Here is an 11,610-nt window from a genome sequence, read left to right as displayed (position 1 = left end):
AAGTGTGTGCTTATTGTTTATGTCGCACCATAGCGATGAAAAATTTAGCCACGACCTCAATAATAATATAGGTACAAATACGCACTATATGTAGAGCTACTCAGGCATTCCGGTACTTCCCCTTAAAGATTACATCAAGCGCCATTGCGTTCCATTTTACGTTTTCATCGTCACTTGTTATCTCGCTTATTTTTATTACGTAGAAAGTGATAAATGTAAATGCCATTTATTGAACTGGTTCTACTGGAGATTTTTATTTTAGTAATTTTGCAGCATAATTATTATTATTGTAGAACCAATCAATAATATTTTATAATCTGTTTTTTATTGGCAAACTTCAAAATGGAACGTAACATTCGAGGAAAAAAATGACACTTGAAGTGATTATAAATAAAGAGCAGATAGAGCGTATATTTTGCTCATTGTCCATTAAATGTGTTGTGAAAAGTGTTTAATTTTCAAATATAAGGCTAAATTCGACTGCTAACTGTTGGTCGGCAGAGTAGAGTTACCTATAATACGCGTATACATACATAAAGTCGTCATAAGAAAACACATTTGAAGCAGACAAAGTGTACGTATCTATGCGGTTTTTTATTCACCAAATATTATTATTGTTTTAACCACACTTTATCGAAGTTAATTTATTATTATTAACTCATTATAACAATACGCGTAATTACAAAACGCAATAATCATAGTAGGTACACAAGTATCTATATATAGCATAGATTGTAGGATCGTATAGATGTGCCATCCGCGCGCGCGCACCCGTGAGGGACAGGTCATACGAAATGCGACAAAATTAAAACAAGTTTTAATATTCCTGACAACATACCAAAAATAATCTACGTAATTTGGCCGGGTTATTATATATTAAAAACGTCTACCTTAGGCCCTTATAGAAGTAGGCAGGAAGGACAAGTAAGACAATGACAGGGACAAACAATATAACGATTACTCGTACCAGTGAAACTACTTACCCCTACCTATTCCTACTGAAAGATACATAAGACTATCCTGTTCGGTCATTTCCCCCCACAGTTCGTGCCTGATCCAGTTAAAATATATATAGTATTTTCATGATATATAGTATTTTAGGTATGTAGGTATTTAGTCAGGTCATAACTTCATAAGTTCTATCATAAAGGTTTTGACTGATAAAAAAGCTATTTTCATATATTTATGGGTTGAAAGCTTATTTATTGCTGAATTACTTACAATATAATTAAATGTAATTTGCTGTCTCAGTTTTACATCATTCTATGAAATATTCTGAAAAATATAAAAAAACATGCAATAAATACGCGACCTGTTCAAGGTGATTTTGATCCCTATTTATTTATTTTTCTTTTTTACATGGTTGAATCTTACATAAAAAAACTGGATCTTTTACCTTTCTTAAAATATATAATTCATTCATTCAGAATTAATTTAAATTTTATTATTTTTAATTTATAATGTTTGACGATTATGATGAGAAAATAAACATACTTTTGACGAATGTAGCAAATTTATAGTGTAATTTACATCGTGAAATAAAAAAATCGAAATCTTGTGTATTTTCAATTTAATTTTATTCAAGGACCAACGTAGATCATTTTTTGTTAGTACAAATATGCCTTATAAAATATGGTTAGTACTTACTCTATTATACACTATAAAACGTCATGCTATGCATGTTATAATAAATATATTAATTGAAAGATAAAGAAATGAAATTAAATCAAAATAAAATGTAATAATAACAATATGTTTGAATTAAATCATATAAAAAAGATATCAAATTAATAATGTTAATCAATAAAAATGTCATAAATTTTGATTAAATGTCATTTCAATCACTTTCAATTTCTGCTCTTTCATAGTTCGCCTCTCAAGCTTCCAGGAATCAGTGTACCTATACATACCTTACATTTTGGTTTAGGTGTGTGAATGCAGTGATGGTGAATATGGTGATACACATAGGCTACACGTTCAGAGATCATTCTCAGAATGCTGTTGGTACTGGCGCGGATCCGGCGCACCAGGGATGTACATCGCTTGCGTATAGTCGCGTAAAAACAGTCAAGTCAACCCGCGCCTCGGCAAACACCCCTGATGCACTACAGTATCGCAGCAGCCCCATCAGCACCCTGAAAGCGTTATTGAACTGTACACGAAGAGAATTGTACCGTGTTACTGTGTAGTTCGCCCATAGGCCGCTAGTATATAGGGAAGTACAGTACGCCCTGAAAAGAGTGAGCTTAACCTGATTAGAGCATTTAGCGAACCTACGGGCGATCATATTAGCTCTAATAGACAATTCTTTTCGTTCGCGTTCAATGTCTGTATCGTCTTTAAGGTCAGATGTCACAATATGTCCGAGATATTTAAATTGTGACACTACCGTGAGTACCTCCCCGTTTAGTTTTATAGGTGGGATATTGCATGGGCATTTGTTTCTAACCTTAAAGACCATACATTCGCTTTTTTAACGTTGTATTTTAAACCATGACTATTAGCGTGTCGTTCACATATACCTATTAGCTTAGTGAGCCCACAGGAAGAGGCACTCAGCAGCACCATATCGTCGGCGTAGCTGATATTGTTTACGCATACTCCATCAATATGGCACCCGATGCGGGCGCTGCTGAGCTCCTCTATCAGTGCATTTACATACAGGTTGAAAAGCGTAGGCGAGGTCAATCCACCCTGCCTTGCTCCGCACTTCAACCACCCAACCTGTATACATCCGAAAATGCTCCCGCCCATCTAACAACGTTCGATTGGTTTTGATACCATACTTCAGGAGTTTATTTAAGTCAGATGGCATATTAATGTCATTTAGTTTTTGCCAAAGAATGTCATAATTAACCATATCGAACGCCTTCGATAGATCAAGGTAGCATGCGTATATATTGGTCTGTGTAGTATTTGACAGTATGCTTAAGACCCAAAATTGCACTTTCGGTCGACAACCCCGATCTAAATCCAAATTGATTGTCGTGTAACTTTAGATACTTGTCAATGTGAGAATTAAGCACACTGTCAAATACTTGGGCTAATATGGCCGCAAGAGAAATTGGCCTATAGTTTTTTTTGTCGTTAATGTCACCGGTTTTGTTCTTCACTATTGGCACTACCACAGTCCTCATCAGGTCGTCTGGCAGGAACGCGTGTCCTATACAAAAAGAGTACAGCATGGCCAGCACTCTTGGTAGATGAGGCCCAGCATGCTGGAGGTGTTCAATACTGAGGCCGTCATGACCAGGAGACTTACCCCTTGTCATACATTTAATGGCTTTCTTAACGTCATGAGCCGTGAACTTAGTATTGGATTGCCTAAATTGCAACTGTACGTTTTTACGAAACCTATACTCGTTAGATGGCAGTCAAAAATTTGCACGTCACTGAAAAGTACCCTAAGTATGAAGGATACTAGCTGAAGTACAGACTTGTCGCAGAACTATATGCTGGTGATAAAATAACGTTCTAATAAAGTAGGTTCATGTAAATAAACAACTGTAACTACCTATTTTATTAATGTGACACTGGTTTTTACTCTCTGTTGTAAAGTATAATTATTGACAATCCAGCCGCGCATTTGCGTCTAATGATAATCCCAAACCAAACAATTAGTGAATAAAGACGCGATCTAAACTAATTATATTACGTTTTGATCAGTATGAAACAAGCTTTCAAATCAAGGTAAACATTTTTTATTAAAAGGTTTGTATTACATTTTATCAGTCAAAAACCTTTGACACAGAACTTATGACCTAACTAAGTAGGTATATTTACATTTAGTTATAGGTACAGTCAAGGTATTAAATATCGATACGGACAAAGTGCCAAAAATATGTATACACGACCTTATTGCCTATATATTAAGGTAGTGTGTACATATTTTTGTCTCTTTTTCCGTATCGATATTTAATACCTTGACTGTACTAAGTGTAAATTGTAATATATAGATGGTATTTTTTTACGATTACTGAGAAATAATTTACCTTTTATAAGTGTAAATTGTAATATATAGATGGTATTTTTTTACGATTACTGTGAAATAATTTACCTTTTAGGGCATCCTTAATAATTATTCTCGGTTTCTTTATGTTTAACACGAGAAAATAATTAATCAATGTATTTTGAGGTCGGGACCATTTACTCTTTGGTCGGGGCCAGCTTGTCACCCATTGCTTATTGGCGTAATTTGAGGCTGTGTGTCCGTTGTGACTCCATTGATATGATATCATTATACTTATTCATTGTCTTTTGTTCGTCCTCATTTGAATTTATGTATGTATTGATAGCCTAAAATTTAGCTGTGTATGTACCTATACGTGTATTATGTACGTACTTATACATTTAATATACTTTTTTATACCGGTTGAGTCGTTTCAAAACTCATTTAATTAGATTTCAATTCGAGCGCAATGCGTATTGTTACTAGCGCAATGAATATATATACCTTTTACAATAAATAAAACAATAATAATAACATTGGTATCTAAATGGGTTTGCAATTGTGTTTCAGATATTATATCATGAGAATACGAACGTTCTGCAAGTTCGTAGAGGTGAGCGAGCTGACGCCACGCGAGCTGCGGGATGAACCCGTCGTGTTGGATGGTCAGAACCTGTTCTACAACTCCTACCAGCGCGCAGGCTTCTCCGGCGCCTTCGGGATCGAAGCTGACCGCTACGCCCGCTACCTCAGGCAATACCTCCAAATGTTCAAAAAGGCTAACGTCAAATGCTATTTCCTATTCAAAGGAGGACACGAGAACATGGAGAAGAGGCTGAAGAAAGATAAAGACAGCAAAATCATCCCTGTGCTCATGAAAGAAACTTACAAACAGATCTTGAAAGAAATGGATTTTGAATACGTGGTTTGTGAATATGAAAGTAAGAAAGATATCGTTGAACTGGCTCACAAACTCAACTGTCCCATCATAAGTTATGACATCGAAAATTGTTTCACCGGACTCCAGTACATACCTTCCACTACACTTAAACTTCAAAATGATACCATTCACTGTGGTTATTTCCTATTAGAAACCTTCTTGCGAAAATATAAATTAACCATGGACAAACTCGCCGTATTCATAGTTTTAAGAGATGAAAATATTTTCCCGGAAGGTTTTTTCTTAGAGTTCTTTAAAAACATAAAAGCTCCTCTTGGACCATTCAAGTGTAATTTGCATTTGATGAGGTGGCTTTCTAAGAGCAGCAAGCAACAGATCTCGGCAACTGTCTTTAGGTTTATATCAGCTGAAGACAAAAAGACGTTCATTGAAGAGGAAGTCAAAGCTCGGGCGCAAATAGAACGGCGTGAGTGCGGCGGGTTTGGCGCGGCGTGCTTGTTAGACCGCGACGCCGCCTGCGTGGCGCGCGCCGACCCGCGCTGGTTCGCCAAGGGTGTCGCCGCCGGACATATCGCTATCGACTACGTCAACCTTTATCGGTCCAAAATTTTTCTTGGAGCTCCTCCCATTAGAGGATTTGAACAAGACAACGCCACGCTTTTGGCTTTGAATATTATAAAGTACGCATATGATTTATTGACTAATTTCGAAAATGATGGTTTTAATTTGGTTTATGACGCTGGCCTGGAAAAAGAAACGATTCTCGTCGGAGACACGCATTCCATCCGAAAGCCAGTTTACGAAGCGGATGTGTGTTTATTCGAGAACGGCTGGGAGTCAGTGAGTTCTCTTGGGCTGCTCGCGCACTTCGCGCACGAAACGTTGCACCTGGAGAATCTGAAACGCCTCGAGAGTGCGCCAGAGAAAACGCGACTGCTGTTGCTAGCGCTGGCGTACTTCTCGCGGCGCAGGCCGTCGGCGCCGGCCGCGCTTTCCTCAGCCGTGCTGCTCGCCTACGTAATGCTCGACGTGGTCGCCGACAAGGTAGACAAGGAAAGTCTTCCGAAGTTCCCCTTCGACAAGAAGCCGATTCTGGACTCGACCACAGACAGGAGCGTCGTCACTGAAGCCGACTGTGGGATCGCGGCCGCTATAATGGAGGAGTACTCCACCGCGTCCGAGGGTGACGCTGAGCTGATTTTGGATGGAAAATTGCTTCATGCGTTGGCGGAATTCCAGCAATGCCTGCTGCAGCTTTCTGCACTGAGCGTGCTGTGCGGTGCGGAGGTGCCGGCTCCAGTGTTTGCGCGCACGTACAACGGCACGCTGGTCTACAAGGTGATGCGAGCCGCCCACCGGGCCGCGGACCGCCTGCTCTTCCTAGACGAGTTGCTGAGCCCTGCCCCCACTGTCTATGCTTTTTTTAACGGCCTCTTAGAAGCTTATGAAGACATTTTTTAAATTAAACTCGTAATCAGTATAACTAATTATAGTTATGCATCATACTACTGCATTTATAATTATACAACGCTATCATTACGCAATTTATAATCCTATTTTGCTTACATCACAAAAAAGTACAACTAATATTTAATAAATCATATTATCAGAATATTTCTGGATAAATCCTTTAAGTCATTATTATTTCCTTTAAGTACTATTTAATCTAGTGACGTTTGCACTGACATGCTACGAGTATACTGCATATTTTGAATTTTAAATAAGCACCTTCTTTGAAAGCTAATTTAATCTGGGGGCATGGGAGTGCCCCCGCTAAGACGAACAAAGCGAAACGCAAAGGCACAATCTACCTTTTCTCGAAGCGCTTCGGCATTTTTTTGAACCTTCATATCTTGAGTTCGAAGTTTTTATGGGGACTCAGTAAAACAAAGCAGATTGCATAAAAGATGCCCCTAGGTACGTATTTCAGGATTTTAAATAGTAAATCACCCCAACCCTTTGAATTAGGGGATGGAGAATTGTCATGAGCAACTTACAAAAAGAAGTAAAATCCCATCAAAAACATTTTCATGTAAAATGTTGCCAAGACGAAACCATACGGCTCGCATTGTCAAAAAGTTTAATAGATCTCATGTAGAGCCAAGTTTTTAACTCTACAAGCCCTAAATTCACTAACTCTACACCTTAGACAAAATATGTGGCTTAGCCGTTTCGGTACTACAAGAACTATTGTATAACAGAAAAGTAATGAACAGTGAATACATTTTACACCTTACGCCCATGTGCTGGTAGCGAAACGGCCAAGCAATATATTTTGAGTAAGGTGTAGAGTTTGTGAAGTTAGGGCTTGTAGAGTTAAAAACTTGTTATCGTTACTCACGTTATCGTACGTAAAATTACGGTATTTTATTGTGTATAAATGATCAAACTGCAAAACAGGAGTGTGACTAGTAAGTACAAACGGGTAATTCCCCGAAAATTAGGATAACTGATGCCCTTTTTATCAAATCATTATGTATATTTGAGACTATTTAGGTAAAAGGCTAAATTATTGATTACTGTGCATTTCAAACTAGGTCGGTATGGTAATTTTCCGAGAATAAGGAGATTAAAGTCGCTTTAATGACGAATGTTTCCTAAATTGACTATTTGCATTTTTTTTTGTTTATGCGTTTGCATTGATACTTATAAATTTAATCTTATTGTGAATTGATGTACATACGTACTTAATGAGCAAAAAAATTTTAATACGAAGATTGGCTGCATATTAGTACATACAAAAAAAAAATGTTATCCACGGCAATGGATGGCGTACTACGAGCCCGATTTTGGCACACGTATAACGTCGAAATATTTTTTTTGACCCGCAGTTCTTAAAAAAAATCAGGAACCTATCGCGTGAGGTATCATATAAGCAATTTTTTTCTAGGCAATTTTAAAAACATACCAACCAAATCATTTCAGCCATTTAATTAAAATTAAACAAAAATACGAGTAATTTTCATATTAACATAACAACTTTGGGCTCCTCCAGATACGATAGCTGATTTTTTTTGTACAATATACAACAAATGGTATCCTCATATTTAACGAATGCAATTTTGAACATAATCTATTTGGTTTTTTTTTCTTAATTTTTCAATATTACAAAGTGACAGTTCTACTTCAGTACCTATTTTATGAGACTTATGGAACTGTACTGCAGATACGTTACATATTATAATCATAAAATGATACGTTATATCCATATAATTCAACAGGGAATACCTCTTTAACCATTCAACTGCGCCTCAATTAGGTATTTCGTATCCGAAGGACACAAAACTTGATATTTTGTGTAAAAAACTAAACAAACTATATTATAAACCAACTGATTAAAAAGGCGACTTACCTATTCGCACATGTATCGTATAACGGATTAGAGTACATGTGGCCCTTTAAATTTTCGACACAGTTACATAATGTGTTAATTATCGCACTAGTGTGATAAAGTACCACCATATGTACTGTAATAGTACATTACGATACAAGTGCGAAAAATAGGAAATTCGAAACGAGTGGCGATAAATCAAAACACGACCGAAGGGAGTGAATATGTACTGTAAAAATAATAACTTCATCTAATTCACCTTCGGGGAGAATTTGTGTTACATGATATCACTCGCCTACACGCACCCTTTGAAACCGTCCGCCATTATAGTGTCACAGTTAGTCATAAGTCAAATTATCTCTGAACATCGCCGGTGTCGAGGCCGCCGCGCACCAAGTATCATCGTACTCGTCATCTAAGTCGCTTAACTTAACAGGGTCGATCGACCTAATACACCGTAGGTATTATAAAGAAAATCGCATGCAATTTCTTGAACTGTCTAAACGGGACTTAATAACAATTGTAATACAAGTGCATAGTGACGCAAGTGTCGCACGGCGGCGGCAGTCGCAGGCCACAATGCGCGGAAGCTGGGCTCCGCGTCGAGCCGCAAGTGGACCACTGTGCCGCCACGCCTCCGCAACCGCCTGGGACGTCTATTTATAGAACCACGTGCATTTCCCAGATTATATGAGATGGGTCTATGACATGATGTTGCTCTGAATTAGGCACCCACAGTTAATTAAGATAGCCGAAGGGAAATAGATGTAGAAGTAATGATACGTTTTTCTCGAAAGTTCCAAACCCACCTGACTGAAAAGTGATACAACTAGATTCTCCAGATAAAGGTCATGAGTATTTGGTAACACGGCGCAAGAGGTTTGACGCACAGAATTTTATTATTGCCAGTGAAAACCAATTGACCAATCACAACTTTTTTGAATAGTGGGAAGTGGTTTATTGGATTTATCCAATAAACTAGGCTGCTCCAAGCTGCTAGGATATATTCATGGAGAAGTCAATGTCAGTGGGGTCATTTTTAGAAGGCATTTTCTATAGAGAGCGTAGTCTATATTTCTCCGCTGGGTATTTGGGAACACCGCTGTAAAAAATTAGTAGGTACTTTTTTCTGTGTTCACAATCTTAACATGTGTATACCTATGATGGGGAATGATGAGTTTCATCCATTAAACATATAAAATATTGATTAATAGTTATGTCTAGTTACTTAAAAAAAAGAAAACAGGTACCAATACAGCATCTTACTGATATAAGTAGATCATATAAAACAAGTCCATATGCCATGTGAGCCTGTGAGATTGTGAACAATTCATTTGTTAGTTGGCTGCAGCAGGTGTCTGGCTAATAACCATAATCGAGAGATTGTGTTTAGTGCATCCAAGGTTGTCGTAATGTTTTGAAGTCAATTACCTCAGTACTCGATAATTGAATACCTATTCACAAATACTTATTTAATAATGGCTTTTGGCTTTTCATAAATGCCAACATAGCATATACGCAATTATTAGTTCTTAGTCTACAACTGACCTAACTTCGAGAAGCTATGCGAAGATACACAATAAGTATTCTATCAGACCATTTTCCATGACTGCAACAATTAAGGTAGAGTTTTATTAAGAAAGGTACCTATAGGGAGTTATTACCTTTATTAATTTTGTTAAATGTAGATTACGATATATCCACTTCATGGGGGTTTTCAGAAAAAAAGGTTCCATTTCTTTTTTGCGAAAAACTAAAAACTTTTGGGTTATTTCGACTCAGAATCGCGGGGACTATTGATTGAAACAAAAAAAGTGTGCCCAGTTTTTATAAAAGTGCGTTAAAATGCGTCACAAATTGTCATTATTAGGGCGCTCTTTAATTTATAAATTGATAGTCCTCGTGATTCTGAGTAGAAATAACCCAACAGTTGATGGTTTTTCGAAAATAAGTATAGAGTACACTTTTAAGTGAAAATGCCCTCATACTCAATACAACTATGTACATTGTATTTACGTATATGTATACATACTAATAGTTTTGTTTACAGCGTATAAAGTGGTTACTCAAACGAACGTAGGTCGTGAAAGGATGTGCCGAGGATAACAGCTTGTCGCTAAAGTCCTTGACGAAGCCTCTACTAGGCAAACAGACCTATCGGACCCATCAGACCTGTTTGTATACACTTAGCTAATGTTTGCGTCTGGCGTAGCTACAATGTTTCATCTAAAATATTTTCAGATCTAAGGTGCAACAGATACGCGTACATAACTGAGTATACACATAACAATAACTATAATGAACGTTACCGAGGTTATTTAACATTCAAGTACCTAACGGGTTATTCATTAAATTATGAGACAAAATGAGAAGGTGACCGTCCTTCCCCAACTTTGTTGGTTTTCTCATAGTCTAGGGTTCTAGAGGTCAGAGCAATCTTTCCATCGTCGCACGAAGCTTGCCCGGCGACCTTCTCCAATTAAACACGGGACAAACGCGTGAACATTCGGAATGCATTATGTGAAACAATATAAACTGCAGAGCCATTTAGCACAAAATAACCTTGCCCCTAATGCGATGTAATTGTTTACGTTTACCCGTCTTTATGAGGAAAATTTTACACACTGAAGAGCTTTTTTAACTATGATTCTCATCTTAAACTTACATATTTACTTTCTATAAAGAGCACACTGGTAGAAGAGAGGTTCAGAGGTACGTGGGTTCGCATCCCGGTAAAAATGAGTTAATTATTAGCATAGCAATATATTATTAAATTTTTAGGTGCTTATATGTTAAGGAAACATTGAGGAATCATCCAATCTGGATTTAAAAATCAGATGGTCATCGCTTACATACAACATACTAGAAATCTTAGAATAGAATAGGTATTCTTTATTGCAAAACCACGGTAGGTACATATAGTAGTTGTTACAATAAAATTTGTGAAAATTCATGGCACCCTATCAGAACATTGCTTGAATTGATCTTAGAATTAGGTACCAACCAAGCTGATCCTGGGTAATATGATCAAATCAGGAAAGTGCTAAGAGATTAGGACATCTTATTTGACGATTACTTTTAAACAGTATTTTAAATATGTAAGTAAAGGTATGCGTCATATACGAATGGGCGACATGTCAGATACGAGCATGTAGAAGAACTGTGCGGCACATGCGCTAAAACTAATAATTGCATTAGAAACGGATTGTATGAACTAATCGACTACTACGAACATCGTACACTACCACCTATGGCGTTGTGTCATCTTCCAAATGGTATTCGTTTCCCATAAACGCAAGAACCCCACGGAGGTCAACTAAATGCCAATAGTTGGTATGCGGAACTGCCGTCGATGTGAGAAAATTCATGAAGATAATTGTCTATTTTATGGGCTATTAATCGATAACGTTCACCCATTGTTATTTTAAG

At 37.4% G+C, this 11,610-nt stretch overlaps 1 protein-coding gene across 1 annotated transcript; it reads left to right on the top strand.

The window, feature by feature from the left end:
* Positions 1-366: 366 nt before the first annotated feature.
* Positions 367-6,464, top strand: LOC133519971 (protein asteroid homolog 1-like). The gene is made up of 2 exons (XM_061854187.1): positions 367-574; positions 4,520-6,464. Exon 2 carries the CDS (start codon positions 4,530-4,532, stop codon positions 6,309-6,311), a length of 1,782 nt encoding a protein of 593 aa, XP_061710171.1. The 5' UTR covers positions 367-574; positions 4,520-4,529; the 3' UTR covers positions 6,312-6,464.
* The last annotated feature ends 5,146 nt before the right edge of the window (positions 6,465-11,610 follow it).

Source organism: Cydia pomonella, chromosome 7 (genome assembly GCF_033807575.1).
Source record: "Cydia pomonella isolate Wapato2018A chromosome 7, ilCydPomo1, whole genome shotgun sequence".
In the NCBI taxonomy this organism is placed as follows: Eukaryota; Metazoa; Arthropoda; class Insecta; order Lepidoptera; family Tortricidae; genus Cydia; species Cydia pomonella.
This window is presented reverse-complemented; position numbering and strand designations above follow the sequence as displayed.

What these genes read in the sequence shown, in the direction of transcription:
- LOC133519971 (XM_061854187.1), top strand. Translation starts at nt 4,530, where the DNA reads ATGAGAATACGAACGTTCTGCAAGTTCGTAGAGGTGAGCGAGCTGACG.